The 21,878-nt window shown below is 45.4% G+C and overlaps 2 protein-coding genes across 2 annotated transcripts; one reads left to right on the top strand and one right to left on the bottom strand.

Moving 5' to 3' along the window:
- The first annotated feature begins 187 nt into the window (after window positions 1-187).
- mgst3b (microsomal glutathione S-transferase 3b) lies at window positions 188-19,986 on the top strand. Its single transcript, XM_038799518.1, has 4 exons — window positions 188-405; window positions 15,987-16,109; window positions 17,430-17,502; window positions 18,954-19,986. Exons 1-4 carry the CDS (start codon window positions 250-252, stop codon window positions 19,052-19,054), a joined length of 453 nt encoding a protein of 150 aa, XP_038655446.1. The 5' UTR covers window positions 188-249; the 3' UTR covers window positions 19,055-19,986.
- Window positions 19,987-20,423: 437 nt separating this feature from the next.
- On the bottom strand, window positions 20,424-21,860 carry snrpc (small nuclear ribonucleoprotein polypeptide C). The gene has a single exon (XM_038799487.1). The coding sequence runs from the start codon at window positions 21,806-21,808 to the stop codon at window positions 21,323-21,325; it is 486 nt and encodes a 161-aa protein (XP_038655415.1). The 5' UTR covers window positions 21,809-21,860; the 3' UTR covers window positions 20,424-21,322.
- Window positions 21,861-21,878: the final 18 nt, after the last annotated feature.

Below are 21,878 nucleotides of genomic sequence, written 5' to 3'. Positions count from 1 at the left end.
CTTGGCCAGCTTTCACGAACACACTGTCCATACAAACTACCGCTTTATCATGTAACTTCCCTCATCAATGTTCCGGAGCCTGTCAAGACTATGTCCCATATCTTTCCTCCAGGTGGCATGTGGAGTTGCAATGCCGCTGGCAGAGTGAGGGGGCGCTGGCGGCTCCCCGGCTGCGGCCCCAGGACTCGCTCTCCGCCGCCGCCGTCTCCAGGGGGCACACTGTCAGGCGCCGTGGCTCCACCGCCTCTCATGCAATACGTTCCCCCGCAGAGTCCTCTGCCCCAACCTTTCCACCCCATACATCCGCACTTCGGCTATGTGATCCTGGTATTTATCTACAGCTGGGTCATGCTGGCTTACCTGGCAATGAAAGTGGGCATTGCCAGGAAGAAATACAATGTCAAGGTAAGGGACGGGGGAGAGAGAAATAAACTCCCTCCACAATCAGCGAAGACCTCCTCTCATTCACCAGCTTTAGACCCTAATTATTATAGTGAGACTGGATTCCAGGTGACCACTTCCACATTCATGCCCTTCCTCCTGTCTTATTTTGAACAAAGAACATTACGGCGCAGGAACAGGCCCTCCAGCCCACCAAGCCTGCGCCGATCCAGATTCCTTATTTAGACCTACTACTTATTGCCCAAACTTATTGCTCCATTCCCCTCTGGTTCATGTGCCTATCAGGATACATCTTACACATAAGAAGTAGGAGCAGGGTTAGGCCACCTGGCCCTTCGGGCCTGCTCCGCCATTCATTGAGATCATGGCTGATCTTTTGTGAACTAAGCTCCACTTTCCCGCCCGAACACCATAACCCTTTATTCCTTTATTCTTCAAAAACTATCTATCTTGAAAACATTTAATGAAGGCGCCTCAACTGCTTCACTGGGCAGGGAATTCCATAGATTCACAACCCTTTGGGTGAAGAGGTTCCTCCAAAACTCAGTCCTAAATCTACTTCCCCTTATTTTGAGGCTATGCCCCCTAGTTCTGCTTTCCCCCGCCAGTGGAAACAACCTACCCGCATCGATCCTATCTATTCCCTTCATAATTTTATCTGTTTCTATAAGATACCGCCACATCCTTCAAACTTCCAGCGAGTACAGTCCCAGTCTACTCAACCTCTCCTCGTAATCCAACCCTCTCAACTCTGGGATTAACCTAGTGAATCTCCTCTGCACATCCTCCAGCGCCAGTACGTCCTTTCTCAGGTAAGGAGACCAAAACTGAACCCAATACTCCAGGTGTGCCCTTCCCATACCAGCCTCCCCGAACAGGCGCTGGAATGTGGCGACTAGGGGCTTTTCACAGTAACTTCATTGAAGCCTACTTGTGACAGTAGGCAATTATTATTATACTAACACCTTATACAGTTGCAGCATAACCTCCCTAGTCTTAAATTCCATCCCTCCAGCAATGAAGGACAAAACTCCATTTGCCTTCTTAATCACCTGTAAACCAACTGTTTGCGACTCATGCACTAGGACACTTAGGTCCCTCTGCACAGCAGCATGTTTTAATATTTTATCATTTAAATAATAATCCCTTTTGCTGTTATTCCTACCAAAATGGATAACCTCACATTTGTCAACATTATATTCTATCTGCCAGACCCTAGCCCATTCACTTAAACTATCCAAATCCCTCTGCAGACTTCCAGTATCCTCTGCACGGTTTGCTTTACCACTCATCTTAGTGTCGTCTGCAAACTTGGACACATTGCTATCTTGCCTGCCTCCACCACCTCCACTAGCAACGTGTTCCGGGCACCCACCACCCTCTGCTTGAAAAACTTTCCCCCCACATCGCCCCTAAACTTTCCACTTCTCATCTTGAACCTGTGCTTCCTTGTTATTGAGTCGTCCACCCTGGGAAAAAAGCTTCTGACTATTCATCCTGTCTATACCTCATAATTTTGCAGACCTCAATCAGGTCTCCACTCAGCCTGCGTCTTTCCAACGAAAACAATCCCAAGTTTATTCAACCTCTCCTCATACCTAACGCCTTCCAGACTGGGCAACATCCTGGTGTACCTTCTTTGCGCTGTCTCCAAACATCCAGAACTACACGCAATATTCCAAATGTGGCCTAACTAAAGTTTTATAGAACTGTGACATGACCTTCCAACTCTTGTACTCAATGCCCCGGCCGATGAAGGTAAGCATGCCGTATGCCTCCTTGACCACCTTATCCACCTGCATTGCCACTTCATGGATCCTGACCTTCCTGTTGCTTGCCATTTTAACAAAAGACCCAGCTCCCATGCCCACATGTCTGTTCTTGGCCTGCTGCAACAATATCCTGAGGAACAACATCTCATCTTCCGGTTAGGCACGCTACAGCCTTCCGGCCTGAACATCGAATTCAACAACTTCAGATGATCAGCCCCACCTCGACCCATTTGTTTTCATTTCATTTTAACTGTCTTTTACCATTTCTTTCTTTCTTAATATACATTTAATTCCCCCCCCCCCCCCACCAATCTTATCCACCTTTCCTGCACCTTTCTCCTCTTTGCTTCCCCCTTCCCCTCCCCCCACACCTACAGTTCATCCTCTGATGTTAGTTTCCCTGCTGTTTGACCTTTCACATCTTTTGTCCTCTCTGGGGACTGCCATTAACACTCTTTCGCCTTAGTATCTGTGGCCATTAGCACCCGGTTTCCCTGGGTTTCTGTGGCTATGACACATCTTTCATTCTCACTCCACAGTATAAATATTTCCCACTTTCTCTGTCTGTTAGCTTTGACAAAGAGTCATCGGACTCGAAACGTTAGCTCTTTTCTCTCCATACAGATGCTGCCAGACTTGCTGAGATTTTCCAGCACTTTCCCTTTCATTTCAGATTCCAGCATCCGCAGTAATTTGCTTTTACCTTTTGTACCATCTGCCATGAGGGACCCTTTTCAAAAGCCTTACTAAAGTCCATGTTGATGACATCCACAGCCTTTTCCTCATCAATAACATATTGCAATGTTAATGTTATCCTACTTGTGGCACTAATTAAATTTGTAATCTCCTCAAAAAACTGTATCAAGCTGGTAAGTCATACCTTCCCCGCACAAAATCATGTTGCCTATCACTAACAAGTCCATTTGCATCCAAATGTGAAAAAATCCTGTCCCTCAGTCTCTTCTCCAGCTGCTTCCCTCACACCCCCCCCCCCCCCCCCCCCCCCCCCCCCCCCCCCCCCCCCCGGACGTTAGACTCACCGGCCTTTAATTCCGTGGATTATTTCTACTTCCCTTATTAAACTGGCTAGTCTCCAGTCCTCTGGAGCCTCTTGGTCAAAGATGTCTGTTGAGGCCGCAGCTATTTCCTCTCTTGCCTCCCACATCCGGCCCAGAGGACCTGTCTACCGTAATACATTTTAAGATACCCAACACTTCCTCCTTCATTAGGCTGACATGCCCCAGAGTACTCATTCTTTTTGAGGCATTTGGTTATTTTTTTTTAAATGAACACTTTTCGGTGAGTTATTTCACAAGGTTCTGAACGTGGGTTTTCTTCACTGTCAGTCATATTATAGCACATTGGGAGGTTATTGGGCACAACCTGATCTCTATTGGGCTATCCAGTCCCATTTTTCTGCTCGATCCCTTTAGCCCTATGCTTATTCCCCTCATATGTCCATCCGATTTCCATTTGAACTGATGGATCGTCTCATTTCCACTACCCTTGTGGTGGTCACTGTGTTAAAAAAAAAAGTTCTTGCTCACATCCCTCCCTATATCTCTTGCCCCAAACCATAAATCTGCCCCGTAGACCTTGTATCATCAGATAATGGGAATAGTTTTAATTTGTCTGCCTTATAAAAAGCTGTCACAGGACACCTCTGTCAGATCTCCGCTCAACCAGTTACAGACAGAAAAAAATCTTCATGGCAAAAAACATTGGCAAACCTATTTTTTGATAAAATATTTACGGGGTTGATAATTTCAAAATAATTCAGAAAAACATATTACTGCTGTTTCATTGGAAAATAATCTATGTGCAGGTAAAGGGTCAATGGAAGAGGATTGGAATTCTGTTCACCTAGCTATCATTAAGAACAAGGAAAATAGGTGAAAGTGGGTGATCAGGATAATTAAGGTGAAGAAATGCACCCTCTGATTGACACACAACATTTGAATGCATACTTGTTGATAATAAGGCAGCTAACTGCCCAGGAATAAATCCATAATCAGCCACTGTGCCTTGTACAAAAAATAAGCAAGTGAGTTAATTGTTATTGATAAACAGCCTTTGATCTCCTCTTGTAGACACAGTATTTCATAGATTTCATAGAATTTACAGTGCAGAAGGAGGCCATTCGGCCCATCGAGTCTGCACCGGCTCTTGGAAAGAGCACCCTACCCAAGCCCATACCTCCACCCTATCCCCATAACCCAGTAACCCCACCTAACACTAAGGGCAATTTGGACCCTAAGGGCAATTTATCACGGCCAATCCACCTAACCTGCACATCTTTGGACTGTGGGAGGAAACTGGATCACCCGGAGGAAACCCACGCACACACGGGGAGGATGTGCAGACTCCACATAGAGCATAGAACACTATAGCGCAGTACGGGCCCTTCGGCCCTCGATGTTGCGCCGACCTGTGAAACCATCTGAAGCCTATCTGACCTACACTATTCCATTTTCATCCATATGTCTATCCAGTGACCACTTAAATGCCCTTAAAGTTGGCGAGTCTACTACTGTTGCAGGCAGGGCGTTCCACACCCCTACTACTCTCTGAGTAAAGAAACTGCCTCTGATATCTGTCCTATATCTATCACCCCTCAATTTAAAGCTATGTCCCCTCGTGTTGGTCATCACCATCCGAGGAAAAAGACTCTCACTGTCCACCCTATCTAACCCTCTATCTTATATGTCTCTATTAAGTCACCTCTCAGCCTTCTCCTCTCTAACGAAAACAACCTCAATTCCCTGAGCCTTTCCTCGTAAGACCTTCCCTCCATACCAGGCAACATCCTAGTAAATCTCCTCTGAACCCTTTCCAAAGCTTCCACATCCTTCCTATAATGTGGTGACCAGAACTGCACGCAGTACTCCAGGTGCGGCCGCACCAGAGTTATGTACAGCTGCAGCATGACCTTGTGGTTCCGAAACTCAATCCCCCTGCTTATAAAGGCTAGCACACCATATGCCTTCTTAACAGCCCTATTAACCTGGGTGGCAACTTTCAGGGATTTATGTATCTGGATGCCGAGATCTCTCTGTTCATCTACACTACCAAGAATCTTGCCATTAGCCCAGTACTCTGCATTCCTGTTACTCCTTCCAAAGTGAACCACCTCACACTTTTCCGCATTAAACTCCATAGACAGTGACCCAAGCCGGGATTCAAACCTGGGACCCTGGAGCTGTGAAGCATTTGTGCTATCCACAATGCTACCGTGCTGCCCTATTCACATGGATGGTCTAGTTACATTTCTGGTCAATTGTGACCTCCAGAATCTTGATGGTGGGAGATTCAGCAATGGTAGTGCTGTTTAATTTCAAGGGAAAGTGGTTAAACACTCTCTTGTTGGAAATGGTCATTGCCTGATACTGCAAGTTCCTCTCCAGGCCACACACCATCCTGATTTGGAACTGTAAAGTTGTTTCTTCACTGTCCTTGAGTTAAAAACCTGGAATGCTTCGTAACAGCACTGTGGGCATACCAACACCACATGGACTGCAGCAGGTCAAGAAGGTAGCACATCCCCACCTGCCCAAGAGCAGTTAGGGGATGGGCGCTATATGCTGGCCTTGCCAGTGACACTCACATCCCAGGAATCAATATTTAAGAAAAATGTTACTTGGCAATCAACAGCCCAAGCCTCGTAGGCAGAGAGGTGCCTAGGTCTTGCTGCCTGTGAGTAGACTACTTCATTATCTGAGAAGTTGCGACTTGCAGTGACAAGAGATGTGCTGAGCAGACGCATGAAAGGTGGCTGTCCTCCTAAGAATTCAAAATTAGACTCTTTTAGCCAAAATAGCCCGCGAGAACAGGAAAAAAAGCATCCTCTCACCCTCTCCAATCAAAATACAAAGAGCTATGCCGAATAATAGCTAGAGAATTAATGGGAAGGTGGACCCACAAGGTGTAGCGGCCACACGCGAAAGAGAGGGACCAATAAGCTGCACACAAAGCTCCCCCTCGCCGGAGGGTGGATGGAAAACGTTCCTCACCAGGGAGCTCAAAGGGTGGCATGGCAGCACAGTGGTTAGCACTGCTGCTTCACAGCTCCAGGATCCCAGGTTCGATTCCCGGCTTGGGTCACTGTCTGTGCGGAGTCTGCACCTTCTCCCCGTGTCTGCAGTTTCCTCCAGGTACTCCGGTTTCCTCCCACAGTCCAAAGATGTGCTGGTTAAGTGGATTAGCCATGCTAAATTGCCCTTAGTGTCCAAATAGGTTAGGTGGGGTTACGGGGAGAGGGTGGTGGTGTGGGGTTAGGTAGGGTGCTCTTTCCAAGGGCGGGTGCAGACTTGATGGGCCGAATGGCCTCCTTCTGCACTGTATATTCTTTGATTCTATGAAAGAGGATATCACGGCCACGTAAAGGCAGCGGTCAAGTTGGTGGTCGTAAGGCTCTGGCCGCCATGCAGGTGAACCTGGACAAGGCAGAGAGGCAATGAGAGGCCCAGGGGAACACCATCAAAGAGCTGGAAAAGGCAGAGATAGCGAGGTTTGTGGCAACACAGGATCCTAAAATCTGAGGATAGGGAGCCTGCTGGAGGGAGCCGAAGGCAGGACCCCACAGACTATGTGGCCCAGATGCTGGGAAATCTGGTGCGAAGGGACAGCTTCCCAAACCCATCAGATACAGACAGAGCCCACAGGTCACTCCGGCCGAAAACCAGGGCCGGGGAGCAGCTGAGGGCCATAATCGCCAAGGCGCACCAACACTGGGGCTGGGAAAGCATCCTGCGCTGGGCCAGGCAGACAAAGACCTGCAACTGGGAGAGACACCAGATTCGGAAATACCAGGTCATTGGGGCAGACCTGGCCAAGCGCCAGGTGGAGTTTAACAGAGCAAAGGTGGCGCTGTTCAAAAGTGGGCTGAAGTTTGAGATGCTGTACCCAGCCAGATTATGGATCACTTCCCAGGGCAGAGAGCACTACTTTACAACCCCTGCGGACGCAGATAAATCCGTCCAAGAGAACAGACTGGGAAGGCAGCAACAGAGGCAAAGATGGAAAGGTCACCCGGAGAGACTAAAATACTAAAAGATAATTTGCATGGGACTATATCGCTCACTTTGAATCTGAGAGCTAAAACGCACAAAAGGAAGGAGCAAAAGTAGTGGGTGAAGGGTAGGCTTACTCTGACCCCAGGAGGGGGACCACCACATTAGCAGGAAAGCTAGTGCCAGGAAGTACGAGGGAGGGAGGGGCCGCAGTGCACCTCCCACCGGGGAAGAGTGTGCCTGGCGACAAGGGGTATACACCACCGATGGGGTATAGTCAGGGGAGTAAACAGGTGGGAGGAGACTGGCTGGCTACAACAGGTTGCACATGGCAACAAGAAACAAAATGGCACCAGACAGCCACTTTGGAGGGTCCTCAAAAGGAAACCACGGAATGCAGGGGCTCACCCGCACGGCATGCACATAGCTGGAGGCCGTGTTGGGTGGCCCCTGGACAAAGGACACCCCAGAGCACAGGGGTCCAACCTCATGGTGAGGACGGTGACCGCGGCCATCTTGGATGGTCCTCGAACAAAGGGAAACCCCAGAGTGCAGGCGCACATACACAAGGTTGATCCCGCAAGAAGTAGGGGAAAGAAACCTCCCCATTAGAATAGTCACCTGGAACTATTACTATAACCAGAATGGGGAGGTCTCACCCTCTACGTTCTGGGAGGGGCTGAAGGTTGTGGATAGCGGCAAGATTATCGTTTATAAAGTGCATAGAGACAGGCAGGGGAAGGTGGCTAGGCAACAACTGGTTGACTCCATACTAGAGGTAGGCCGATGATACTCCAAGTCCCCGACCATCGAGTTTCTGGTGGAGAGGATAAAGCTACAAATGGATTTTGACCTGCTCTCCACGAGGAAGGCAGTGCACCAATTCCGCCAGGCACGGGAGACCTTTTACAAACACGGAGACAAAGCCAGCTGCCTGCTGGCTCACCAGCTGAGGAAACAGACAACCATGCTGAAAATAGCACAAATTAGGAACAACACCGGCAGACTGGTAGCCGAGCCGGAAAAGGTCAACAAAGCTTTTGAGGCCTTCTACTGGCTATACACCTCCAAGCCCCGCGAAGGGGTCTCGAGGATGAAGCAGATCTTTGACTGGACATGGCAGTTGTGGGGAAAGATAGGAAACAGGGGCTGGAAGTACCATGAGAATTGGGAGAAGTCATGGAGAGCATTAACGCCATGCAGGTGGGGAAGGCAACAGGACACGATGGATTCCCGGCGGACGTCTACAGAATATTCGCGGCAGCACTGGCCCCGCACCTGCGGGAGATGTTCATAGACTCACTAGCAACCTACCCCCAACGCTAGCAAAAGCCTCAATTTTACTGATACCCAAGAAAGACAAAGATGAGACCAAATGCGGATCCTACAGACCAATCTTGCTGCTCAATGTAGATGTTAAAATACTGACCAAGATCTTGGCTAAGTGACTGGGGAACTGCGTACCAGAGGTGGTAGCAGAGGACCAGACGGGCTTTGTTAAGTGTAGGCAGCTAACATCGAACATCAGGGGCGTGATAATGACCCCATCCGGGGAGAGAACACCAGAGGTGATCATCCCCCTGGATGCAGAAAAGGCCTTCGACAGAGTCAAATGATAGTACCTGATAGGGTTCACTGCATGGGTGAAACTTCCGTACAGCGCTCCCATGGCAAACATGCGGACTAACACCACCAGCTCTATATACTTCCAGCTGCACGGGGCACAAGGCAGGATGCTTCTATTCACCCTGGCAACCGAGCCACTGGCGATTGCCCTCAGAACGGCAAAAAATTGGAAGGGGATCCAGAGAGGAAATAGAGGTCAGAGTCCCACTCTGTGCGGATGACCTGCTCCTTTACATCTTGGACCCCCAAAGCAGCATGGAGGGCACCATGATGCTGCTGAAAGAGTTTGGACCTTATCGGGCTACAAACTCAACCTGAGCAAAAGTGAAATATTCCCGGTGAACCTGCAAGGGAAAGGGGCAGAGTTGGAGGGACTGCCATTCAAACTGCTACCTGGGGATCCAAATTGACCACGACTGAACACGGATCCACAAATGGAACCTGACAAGTCTGATGGAGGAAGTAAAGAAGGACCTGCAGAGGTGGACACACTCCCACACTCCTTGGCAGGGAGGATGCAGACGATAAAGATGAAAGTATTGCCCAGTTTCCTCTTCATGTTTAGAACCAGACCGATCTACATTCCCAAGGCCTTTTTTAACACAGTAGAAAAACTGATGCAGGCATTTCTGTGGGTCAGGGAAGAATCCAAGGATCCCCAAAAAGTCCTGCGAAGAAAAAGAAACATGGGAGATCTGGCCCTCCCAAATCTGCAACACTACCTAGCATTGGGCAGCCACAGCAGAAAGAGTAAGGGGATGGGTAAGGGAGCCGGAAGCAGAATGGGTAAGTATGGAGGTGAGCTCCTGCATTGGGGCGTCCCCCCCGAGCCCTTGCCACAACAGCCCACCCATCCCCGCCAGCCAAGCACTCAACAAGCCCAATAGTAATAGCCACGCTCCAGACATGGAACCAGCTAAGACATCACTTCGGCCTGACCGAAATGTACACCATGACCCTCATCTGCAACGATCACAGGTTCGCCCCAGCCACAATGAATGCCATCTTTAAAAGGTGGAGACAGAAATGGGGGGAACATTGACAGTGACTTTTGCTTGGACGATCGACTAGCGACACTAGAAGAAGGGACAGTGCCAAGGAGGCACAGCTAACCACACCCACATGTTATGGGCTTGCCCCAGACTTGCAGGGTTCTGGACAGTCTTCTTCGAGACGATGTCCAAGGTTGTGGGGGTGAGAGTGGAGCCATGCCCACAAGTGGCAGTCTTCGGGTTATCAGACCAGTCAGAACTCTTTATGGGGAGGAGGGTCGACCCTTGAACCTTTGCCTCCCTAATCATCCCGCCAAAGAATCCTGCGCGGTTGGCGAGCAGCACCACCCAAAGCTGCAGACTGGCTGGCCGACCTGTTTGCCACCTTGGGGTTGGAAGAGGGCTTCCTCAAGATCACGGGACACAAGGGCCATAGCCGCAGGGGACAGGCCCAATGGAAAGCGGAGAACTGGAGGGAGCAGCAATACACGCTGGGGCCAACACTAGGCAGGGCAACTGAGGCAGGTTGCAGGGCAGGGCAACTGAGGCAGGTTGGCCAAATGGGGCCCACGGCCACAGAGAGGAGGCAAAACATGTAGATATAAATATTTATAGTGATCCTCGTTTGTTTGTGTTTTATTTTTCTCACTCTTTGGTCTATCTCTCTTTTGTAATTTTAATTTTGCCTTAGTTGCTTTTGTTTGATATATGCAGTTATGACACTGGTAATTTGTTTTTAAAGTATTTTTATACAACAAATTTTCAACAGTTTTACAATACAGAACAAACTCACAAAACCCCCCAGCCCACCCCCCAACAGTCAATGGTAACCAACTCCTGAAAATGCATGATGAACAAACCCCAACAATTGTAGAACCCATCACGCGCCTCCCTTAGAGCAAACCACCTTTTCGAGGGTCAGAATTTCCAGCAGGTCCCCCTACCACGCCGAGGCACAGGGTGGAGAAGTTGACCTCCACCCCAACAAGACCCGCCAATGAGCAATCAGCGAGGTAAAGGCTAAAACATCTGTCCCCGCGCCCACCTGCAGCTCCAGCTGGTCCGACACTCCGAATATGGCTTCTCGGGGACCGGACTTCATGTCCACACGTAAAATCCCCGAGGTGGTGCTGAACACCATCCTCCCAAAACCTTTCCAGTTTCGGGCAGGACCAAAACATATGTACATGTTTCACAGGGCCCTTCCCACATCATTCACAGACATCCTCCATCCCTTCGAACAGCCAACTCATCCTAGTCTTTGTAAGATGCACTCTGTACACTACCTTCATCTGTATCAGTCCCAGCCTCACACATGATGTCGAGCATTTACCCTCCACAATATCACGCACCACAGACCCTCCTTCAGCACCACCCCCAACTCTTCCTCCCACTTTGCCTTAACCCTCTTCATGGACTCTGTCCTCCTCCAAGGTCCTCCCGTAAATCACCGAGACAACCCCCTCTCTAAACCCCCTGCTGACAACACCATCTCCAACAATGAGGAGGCACGCGCTGTCGGGAAGGTGGGGAAGACCTTCCTCTCAAAGTCCCGCACCTACATATACCTAAAGCTCTCACCCAGCACCAGCCCTAACTTCTCGTCCTACTCCTCCACATCGCAAGTCGCCCTCCCAGAAACAAATCCTTAATTTCCTTAATCCCCCTCTCTTCCCATCCCCAAAACTTTGCATCCATCCTCCCCGGCTTGAATCCATGATTGCCCCCGATTGGCATTCCCCCAACCCCCTCGACCCAGCTCCCAACCTAAAATGCTGTCCAAACTGCCTCCAGATCTTCAATGTGGCCACCATCACTGGACTCATCATATACTTCCCTGGTGCCATCGATGTCAGCGCCCACAACCCCGACCCCCTGCAAGAGCCCACTTCTATCCTCACCCATCCTTCCGAACCTTCTCTGCACTTGCCACCGAATAATAATACAACAAATTTGGGAGGCCAACCCCCCCCCCCCCCCCCCCCCGCTGCCTACTATCCCCCTGCAGTATCACCTTTCTAATCGTAGCCACTTTCCCTACCCAAACAAACACGGAGATCAGCCTATCCACCTATCCACCCTCTAAAAAACAACTTCGGCAAAAAGACCAACAGGCATTGAAACAAGAACAGGAATCGCTGCAAAACATTCATCTTTATTGCCTGCATCCAGCCCCCAATGAGAGGGAGATTGTCCCACCTCAGCAAATCTTCCCCAACAAGCTAGTGAAGTTGAACTTCTGAAGCCCTGCCCAAACCCAGGCCACCTGCACCCCAAATACTTAAAATGAGATGCCATCAGGTGAAATGGCAGCCCCCGCAACCCTGCTCCCCTCCCCGAGGGAAGAACACAAAATACTCAGTTTTCCCTAAATTCAATTTGTACCCTGAAAATGTACCAAATGTCTGGATCAACCCCATTATGCTCCCCACTGAAGAGTTGGCCCCAAAATATACAAGTTATCAGCATTCAAGGATACCCTATGTTCCACCCCTCCCACTATTCCCGAGCTCCTCAGCACTATTGCCAAGGGCTCTACAGACAATGCAAACAGAAGGGGGGACATGGGGCATCCCTGCCTCGTACCCCGGTGCAATGCAAAATACCCTGAGTTCATATTATTTGTGTGTACACTCCCCATCGGCTCAAAATAAAGCAGCTGCACCCACGCCACAAATTTCGGCCCAATCCCAAATTTCTCTAATACCATCAAATAATTCCACTTAACCCAATCAAACACCCTCTGAGAATCCAACGGCACCACCACTTCCGGCTCCCTACCCTCTGCCGGAGAAAACACCATGTTCAACAACCTCCTCACATTCGAGGACAACTGTCTTCCCTTTACGAACCCCGTCTGGTCCTCCCCAATCACCTTTGGGAGGCAACCTCCAACCTTAACACCAACACCGTTACTAGTGTCTTGGCATCGACATTTAGCAGAGAAATGGGCGTAAATGACCCACATTCCACTGGATCCTTGTCCTTCTTTAGCAACAGTGAGATGGAGACTTGCCCCGTTGTTTGTGGCAAGACCATCGCATCCTCAAACATTCCCACCATCAACAACGCCAGCCTATCCTTAAATCTTTTAGAAAATTCGACTGGAAATATCGGGCATCACACTAGTAATTTAACGTACCAACTGAAATGTGTAACATAAAAATGAGATAACCTAGAAAAACATTTTATAAAAAAAAGTTACAAATGGAACTGAATACTGCAACGATCAGTGAACACCTCCATATTTAACCTAATGGTGAAGTCATTGACAAAACAGCTAAAGATGTTTGGGCATAGGACACTGCCCTGAGGCTGAGATGATTGACCTCCGACAATCACAAACATCTTCCATTGTGCTAGGTATGACTTTAGCCATTGAGAATTTACCCTGATTCCCATTGACTTCAATTTTATGAAGACTCCTGGGTGTCACACGTTTCAAATAAAAACTTGATGCCAATGACAGTCACTCTCATCTCACCTTTGGAATTCAGTTCTTCTGTCCATGTTTGCACCTAGACTGAGAGATATTGAGCTGAGTGATTGTGACAAAACACAAACTGAATGTCACTGAACAGATGATTGATAGGTTCTGCTTGATAGCACTGTGGATGATGTCATCCATTGTTTTCTCATGATCACGAGTAGGCTTATGGGTTGACAATTGGCCAGATTAGAGTTGTTCTGCTTTTTGGACATACTTGCATTGGTAAAGTCATGAAGTCTCCCGTTAGTTAATTGTTCACCACCGTTCATGAATAAATGTGGCAGGGCCTCAAGAGATGTAATCCAATTAATTCATTGTGCAATAGCTTACCACTGTCAATACTGCATGCTGCATTCACTATTTAGCATAACTGTAATTCTGCATTGTAGCTTCATCAGGTTGACACCTCATTTTTAGATACACCTGATGCTGCACTTTGCGTGCTTGTTAAATCAGGGTTAATCTACTGGTTTGATGGTAACAGAATTAGATTTTGCATAGAGCCATGAGATAACAAATTGTGGTGGTATACAATTCTGTTGCTACTGGTAGCCCACATCTTCTCATGTACGCCCAGACTTGAGCAGCAAAGTTTGTTCTGAATCTATCTCATTCAGCAGTGTTAGTTCCACACAACACAATTAAGCTAGAAATTAGTTTAGAAAGTGTTTACGCCACTATATTTCTTCAGTCTTTGCATGGTATGGTAGTCCTATCTCAAGGTACTATGTGTTCCAAAGTGACAATGACACATAATGTGAAAGTCCATCAAGAGACTAAGTGGCAGTGTGAAAAATTCTTGCAAAGTCTTCCTAATAGTGTGAAATAATTAAATTAAGACACATCCCAAAATATTAATTCAATTGTGAATTGATTATCTATAATCTCTGTACATTGACAAACTAATTTTTAGTATCAGTTAGCAGCTGCTAATATGCAATGTGGATACTTTGTTTATAAAGCCAACACATTTTTGACAGTTTCTGACAGGTCCTTTTGGTAAGGTAACATAATCCATGATTATTTCAGGATTTTGTAATTTCTTTAAAATGTCCACAGAATTTAAACTGTTCATATCAATTGTAATTGTCTTGCATAAGAAATACTGGTCCATGTGACCTGGTGACTTTTGATCTGGAAGCAGTGCAAACAGGAAGGAGCAGCTGAGAGCCCTAGTCTCAAAGGAGCTCTACAAGCAGATGAGTTGGAGGTTGAAGACCCAGATGCAAAGAGAGAGAGAAAGCAGAGATGGAAAGAGAATTCCTGAGAGAAGTGTAAATCATATGATCAGCTAAAACCTGGAAAGGGATGACTAAACTCTGAGACAGGTGTTATCTCTTGGTTGAAAAGTAATTCTGGAAAGCTACACCATCTGGACTGTTGTGACTAGAGAGAGAGAGTTTGTAAAATTGTGCCTTGCTGATAATCATACCCGTGAAACTTAAAGGTGAAAGCTGTTGCAGGATATGACTCCTGACGTGCCCTACATGAAGAACAGCATATTGTGTAACATTTGTCGTGATGCAAATGCTTGTGTGAGATGCATCTTTGTTGAATTGACTATTTAAAGTTAAATTTACCATCTTATTTGAAGCATCATTTGCTTAAGAAGGTTCAGCCTTTCAAGCTCGCTCCATCATTTAATGAGATAATGACTGATCTAGTTTCCCACTATTTTCCCACACTAGCCCCATATCCATTGATGTTCTTATATGTAGAAATCTGTCAAGTCTTAGTCTTAAAGGAATAATGAAACAACTGATAACAAGTAAAGCATACATTTACAGGAGGGAGATGTTCTTTATCAGGTTTTCTGAGGAAATAGTGGCAATACATACTTGTCAATTTGTGTTCAATTTACATTGATTCAGATTCATGTTAAGTAAAAGTTGCAGACTGGAATCTTGTTTGTATTCCTTCTTTGCTGGTCATTCAGTAAATCTAGTTATTTTGGTGGGGATCATAACAATAGGAATTATTAATTTTAGAATTGAGAATTTTAGTTGGAAAATATTACTTGAATTCGTAATTGGTAAATTGGAAGATGCAGTAACCCAGAACTCCCCGTGTCCAGGCGTCATACCCATGAAGTATCCTAGAAGATGTGCTGGGGGACAGCCCCACTGAAAGCTCCCATGCAAGGATTGACAAAGTTTAAACTTCCAGTGGGCAATTACCCTACACCTAGAAGCATCCAATTTAAATCAAAGACTTTGTATAGTTCCATCACTCCAAGCATAAAAGTTGGAAGTATTAAAACCACTCCTCGGTTATGGTACTGAGCTACCCAGAGTCCTTCTCTGTCAAAAGTGGCTGGGGCTATTTAAACTTACTGGTTCACAGCAGCTACTGCTGTGGGGGACAAACCCCTTTACTGAAAAGATTTTGGAGCTGCTGTGCTGCACATTTCTCCCCAGGCCTGGGACGGAAGATCAGACGAGAAACGTCCAGCTCTAAACTTAGGTAAGTAAAAAGGAGTGGCATGGCAGTTCGATCGGCCACTAAAATACATTAGTCCATGAACCGTGCAATGAATACTTAAATCTGTTTCGCCAAACAAAGAATGTTTGGGATTAATTTTCCTTTGACAGTTTTAAACAATGTATTTTTGAAGATGAAACATTCACAAAAGTTCCGGAATTGAGTCATGCAGTCGTTCATTTGCATTGTAATAATACATTGCATTCCATTCCAGTATCCAAGCATGTACAGTGATAAGGACCTAATATTCAACTGCATCCAACGAGCACATCTAAACACATTGGAGATATACCCTCAATGGCTGATCTTCCAATTGATAGCTGGAGCTGTCTATCCGGTAAACATGAAGTGGCATTGTGCCTCAATAGACGGTCATAAATAATATGTGCTATCTTTTTCCATGTTGCCTTTTTTTTTTTAAGGGTCCAACTACTATAATTTAGGGCCAAAAAGAAAGAATTTGTTTTTCCATTTTTGCACTTTTTTTGAAGTGAAGACCGGCTATATTTATTTACATGTAGCAGGAGTTAATCCGGCATCCGCCAGTTGTACTGGCGTGATGCTCGGTGTGTAAACTAAGGAAAAGAACACAAAGTAACTGATGGAAAAAACAAAAAAGGGAAGTGCTCCAAAACATGACCGGAGCACGGGTCAAAACGAACGAGAAGGAAAACGAAAACTTAACAAAACCCATCAAATCAAAGTGTGAAAATCAGGGTCGATAAGGCAGTCAAACCCCTGCGGCACCCACCGAGCGCGAAGGCTTTGAGTGTGCCCGTGAACACCGCATGCTCCCACTCCAGGGACACCCGGCTGCGGAAAATGGGCAGAGTCAGGCCAGACGACCCCCTTGGTCGCCTGCTGCCTGGACCGATAAATGGCAAGTTTGGCCAGTAAGATAACTCTGTGCTACTGAAAGTGTGATCATTCTTCACCTTTTATCCAAAAGGACTGTAAAATCCATGATTTTATAACCAGCAGTCTTGGTTCCATAAATAACTACATTTAAAATACATAATTCAACTTGATTTTTATGTGCAATGATGCCAAAAATTGGTTCTTCAACAATTACCTGATTGACATTAATTTCAGCTTGCTAAAAATATAAATATGAGTTGTGTACTATCACTCAACTCAGCATACCTCTGCTTCGCAGAGGGAATGTTGCTGCCCCCACCCCAGAATCAACTAAAACCAACACTTTCTGTCCCACAGACTATGGTCAAGTCTGACTGTGCACCACCTTATCTCTCTGCTGAAAAATAAAACTGATAGGATAGGGGTAAAATTGGGATGGTTGACACAAATTATTACCATTCTTTGGTTAGAGATGTTTCTCCTTAATTTCTTCTTGGATTTATGTACCGATTTATGAGAAAAAAAGAAATTCAAGAAAATCTACTATTTGCATAACACTGAACTATATCTTAGAAACATCTCAAAATGCTGTACATGCTTTTGAGGTGTAGAGACTTTTGGTGTAAACTGAGCAGCCATTTCCTGTATAACAAAGTATTGATTTTAGACATGCACATGAAGCCTAGCGTGCTGAGTATTTTCAATTGATTTTTATCTCAATTATATCCTTCATTGTGACTTAATTTTTGTTCATATACACCCACTATATAATGAAATAATCTAATTTACTTCATTTCAGATCACTGCTTCTGTGCTTGGTATCATCTGGGTAACCAGCCGATTTACATATGCATGGGGATATTACTCAGGAGGTACATAGTATTGAAATTCCCTTTTTTGTTTACAAATTTATACTTAAGAAAATTGAGATAAATGTGTTCAACAATGTTATTTTAAAGTACCATAATATTGATGGGAAAGACACTAATTTCTGTATCCCACTCTGGAATTCCTTCCACGAACAACCACTCTTCCATCTGCCCCTTGGGAGATCCTCCTTAAAACCTTTAACAAAGCTTTTCCTCACCTCTCCATCTTTCTTTGATTACAGCTTTTCAAAGTGCCATGTCAACTTTTTTGTTATATACACTACATAAAGCAAGGTGTTTTTTTCCACCATCAACATCCGAGAGATTACCATTGACCAGAAACTGAACTGGACCAGCCAGAGCATGTCAAAGACTAGGAATCTTGCAAAGAGTCACTCACCTGAATCCCCAAAGCCTGTCCACAATCTAGAAGGCACAAGTCATGGGTGTAATGCACAGTGGGTAGCACTGTTGCTTCACAGCGCCAGGGTCCCAGGTTCAATTCACCGCTTGGGTCACTGTGCGGAGTCTGCATGTTCTCCCTGTGTCTGCGTGTGTTTCCTCCAGGTGTGCTTGTCAGGTGAATTGGATATTCAGAATTCTACCTTTGTGTACCCAAAAAAGGGGCAGGAATATGGAGACTAGGGGCTTTTCACAGTAACTTCATTGCAGTGTTAAGTAAGCCTACTTGTGACAAAAAAAATATTATTATTACTCTCCATTTGCCTGGATGAGTGCAGCATCACGAAGCTTGACACCATCCTGGAAAACGCAGTCCGCTTGATTGCTATCCCTTCGCCAATGAACAGTGACAGCTAAGTCGTAACCTATTTCATTTATTTACAGATGTTGGCTGACCCGCTGTGTATTTTCAGTATGTTACTTTTGTTTTTTTTTAAATTTAGAATACCCAATTATTTTTTCCAATTAAGGGGCAATTTAGAGTGGTCAATCTACCTATCCTGCACATCTTTGGGTTGTGGGGGCGAAACCCACACAGACACGGGGAGAACGTGCAAACTCCACATGGACAGTGACCCAGGGCCGGGATTCGAACCCGGGTCCTCAGCGCCGTAGGCAGCAATGCTAGTATGTTACTTTTGTGCTAATTTTTAAAAAATCTACCTAAATATCACAGTTTCCCTTTCCGGCTCAATTCTTTTATCGCTGCACAGTCCTGTTTTTTTTCCTCTGCCCACTAAACATTCACCAAATTGTACTGAAGCCTCGCGTCCTTCACACAAAGAATCTAGCTATGAAGTTCACTGGACCATTCTCTATCAAGCAACAAAACTCCCACTTGTACATGGTCCAAAATTTGTACTTGATAACTTCAGTAGACTGTATAAAATTAGAAAGAAATGTTCCATGTAGTATTAGCTATCTCAGTGAAACCATGTTTTGTTTTTGATTTTGCACTTTGGTTCAGCTATGTTATCTCTGCTTCTTCACAGTGCCAGAGAAAAGACGGAATGGTACCTATGGATACATTGGTCTACTGGGAGTCATTTTTCTGTCTACAGTTGTTGCTTTTAGAACCCTCATTTCAGCATGATAAACAGCCATTATGCCTCCTATCAATATGATGGATGTAGGAAAATAACTGACTGACCACATAGCAATAGTTCAGATATTGTACATATTCAGCCATTTTGAAATAAGTATTATCTTAGCCACTTCCTGCTATTTGTTCAATTGTCAGCCATTGATGAGAGTTCTCTTCAATGTTTAGCATTCCATTTGATTGTGTTTTGTGGGACAAAACCGGTTTTCTGTTCCATTGAACAAAAAAAATATGATGCATTGCAATTATAAAAGAATTCCAGTAGAAAAATTACATTCCAAACATTTTTATAAATAATTGGACAACTTGCTGTTACATCCTCTGCTATAAGCTTAGAATTGTCCGTACTTCAGTGAAGGATATGTAATTCTTGGTAGCTTATTTTGAATTTTTAATCTTACTCAGGGCAACATTTTCCCCTCAGTTATGTGCATTTCCATTTGTAAGGGTGCTCAATATTTCAAGCTGTTTTCAATTTGATCTCAACATCTGTATGCATTATGATGTCTTGAAATTAAATCAATTGAACAGATCATGGTAAAGTGTACATCAGGCTGACGAGCATTTGGAAGAAAAAGTTGGGGAAGGTGTTGTTGCTTCATCAGAATATCCACACATTTATAGTTGCCTCTTAAAGATTGAAATACTCATCGACATGTACGTTTTCAGCATCTGATTTTAAAATCAGATTTTTCAGAAACTATTAAAAGTTGTCCATTAATTGGATTCAGATTAAATAATGATGCCTTGAGGTATAATTTGGTCTTGTTTTGTTTTCTATGGAAATCTTAATGAAGCCAGTTATCACGATCCTACTATAATTAGTTTTCACTTTGTTTTGTGAGGGGGAGGTTGTGTGCTTCTTGATGTAGCTTCAAATGTTTCGCTACACTATTTCTAATTAAAGATAATTGCAACAACAATGTTTTGGATTATTTTTTAAAGTTACACTTTGGAAAGAACAATGCCTTTACACACAAAAGGAAAGCAATCACATTAAATAAACTTTTCTGTATAGCCCAATCCATCTATCTATAGACTAACAAGCTACTTTTTAATTCACACTATACGCTGATTATAAAAAGTAAATCAAATGGCCGACACTTTCACAAACTGCAGCAAGACATTGGCTTGTAAAACTCAATTTTTTTGGTTTACATACAGTTCATAATACCAAGTTAAAAGACAAAATGATAATCAGCAAATTTGGTTCAAAAAAGAACTGCATTTTGCACTTATCTGTTCACGTGCACAAACTTTGGTAAATAAACTAATTGGTGGTTTGATAATGCTAAAGCTGCTAATTTCCCAAAATTATGAAAATTTAGCTTGTCCTTCATAAATTATATCCCACTTTCTAGTATTATAAATGGGGCAATGCAGCTTTATTCAACTGAGAAGGGATTTAAAAACACTTCAAATTACACACCAAGTTTCAGACCCATGCATTTCATTACAATCTTTATAAGACAGCAAAAGAAACCAAAACATGTCCAAAGTATGACATTTATTACATAGATGTAAAAAAGTTACTATTTGCACCACCAATTTAAAGGATTGCAAAAAAATGCAACAAAACGAGTTACGTTCAACATCAATGCACTTTCAAGTTAAGATTTTCAGCCGGTTGGTTCAGTTACCCAAAACTATTCTCGAGAAAGAAATAATAAGTTCTATATATAATTTAACCCACATGCTATAGCTCAATACTTTTGTACAGTCGAATGGGTCAACCACAACAGTGGGCTTTGGGATCTTTTCGATATAAAATATTCAGACCGGCAAAAAAAAAAGGGATTTCCAACCACCCATCTGCTTTCCAGCCAAATAAGGACATGTGGCACGGGAAGGTTAGAATTCAAAAATGGACAATTAGAAAGCCAAAATGCATTTTAACTGCCAAATACAATGAAGCAAATCGCCGAAAGTCGGGAAAATTTTTACAGGAGCGGTCTGTTTTCTGCAAAATCTAGAGCAACCCAGAATCAGTGATTCACTTTCTCCAAACTGGACGTTTCCCTTTTTTTAAAACATGAATGGAGATTTCAGAGAGTAATCTATTTGGTATCACTGAAGGGCAAGCAGAAATCCGCTCACAATCACCAAGTGAGGAAGATGGCGGCTAACATGCGACTTGCTGCAATTTCTTAACAAAAAGACAGTTACAAATCTGATCTTCAAACGACGACCCTGTCCTCCTCTGCTTCGTGGGGGATATGAAAAGTTGCACTGAGTAAACCTCCCTCCTTAAGTCACCGTTTATCTTCCCGAACGAATTAATCCGGGTCTGGAAGGCACCATCATGGGCCGGTGAGGCCCCATCATCGGCCCCGGCATCATGGGCATCGGGCCCCCAATCGGCGGTCTCATCCCGTGGCCGACCAGCATCATCCCGGGTGGGGCAGGGCCCATCATCGGCATCATGGGCGGCCCTCCCATCGGGGGCCCCGGCAGGATGGCAGGCCGCGGCGGAGGCACGCCGACATTGCCGGGCGGCGGCGGGATGGCGGCCCCGGCGGGAGGCGGGCCTGCGGGCGCCGGGAAGGGAGCGGTGGGCGGGATCTTCCCCTGGCGGAAAGCGGCGGTGGTCTTATCGATGAGGCTCTGGGCCTGCTCCTCCATCCATTTCTGATAATAGTCCTTCACGTTCTCCTTGTGCTTGCGGCCCTCGCAGTGGGTCTTGCGGACGGACGGGGAGTCGTGCGTCAGGTAAGTGTCGCAGTAATCGCAATAGTACTTGGGCATCTTGTCGGTTCCGCGACGGGGCTGCGCGCATGCGCTGTCTGCTCACCCGCCTTTTATAGACCCACGGTTG

This window comes from Scyliorhinus canicula, chromosome 1 (genome assembly GCF_902713615.1).
Source record: "Scyliorhinus canicula chromosome 1, sScyCan1.1, whole genome shotgun sequence".
In the NCBI taxonomy this organism is placed as follows: domain Eukaryota; kingdom Metazoa; phylum Chordata; class Chondrichthyes; order Carcharhiniformes; family Scyliorhinidae; genus Scyliorhinus; species Scyliorhinus canicula.
The sequence above is the reverse complement of the archived record's forward strand: the minus strand, read 5'-3'. Positions and strand labels throughout refer to the sequence as shown.

What these genes read in the sequence shown, in the direction of transcription:
- mgst3b (XM_038799518.1), top strand. Translation starts at nt 250, where the DNA reads ATGCAATACGTTCCCCCGCAGAGTCCTCTGCCCCAACCTTTCCACCCC. An exon ending in GGAAGAAATACAATGTCAAG is followed by an intron (nt 406 to 15,986) that starts GTAAGGGACGGG and finishes ATTCCATTCCAG; the next exon opens with TATCCAAGCATGTACAGTGA. An exon ending in TAGCTGGAGCTGTCTATCCG is followed by an intron (nt 16,110 to 17,429) that starts GTAAACATGAAG and finishes ACTTCATTTCAG; the next exon opens with ATCACTGCTTCTGTGCTTGG.
- snrpc (XM_038799487.1), bottom strand. Translation starts at nt 21,808, where the DNA reads ATGCCCAAGTACTATTGCGATTACTGCGACACTTACCTGACGCACGAC.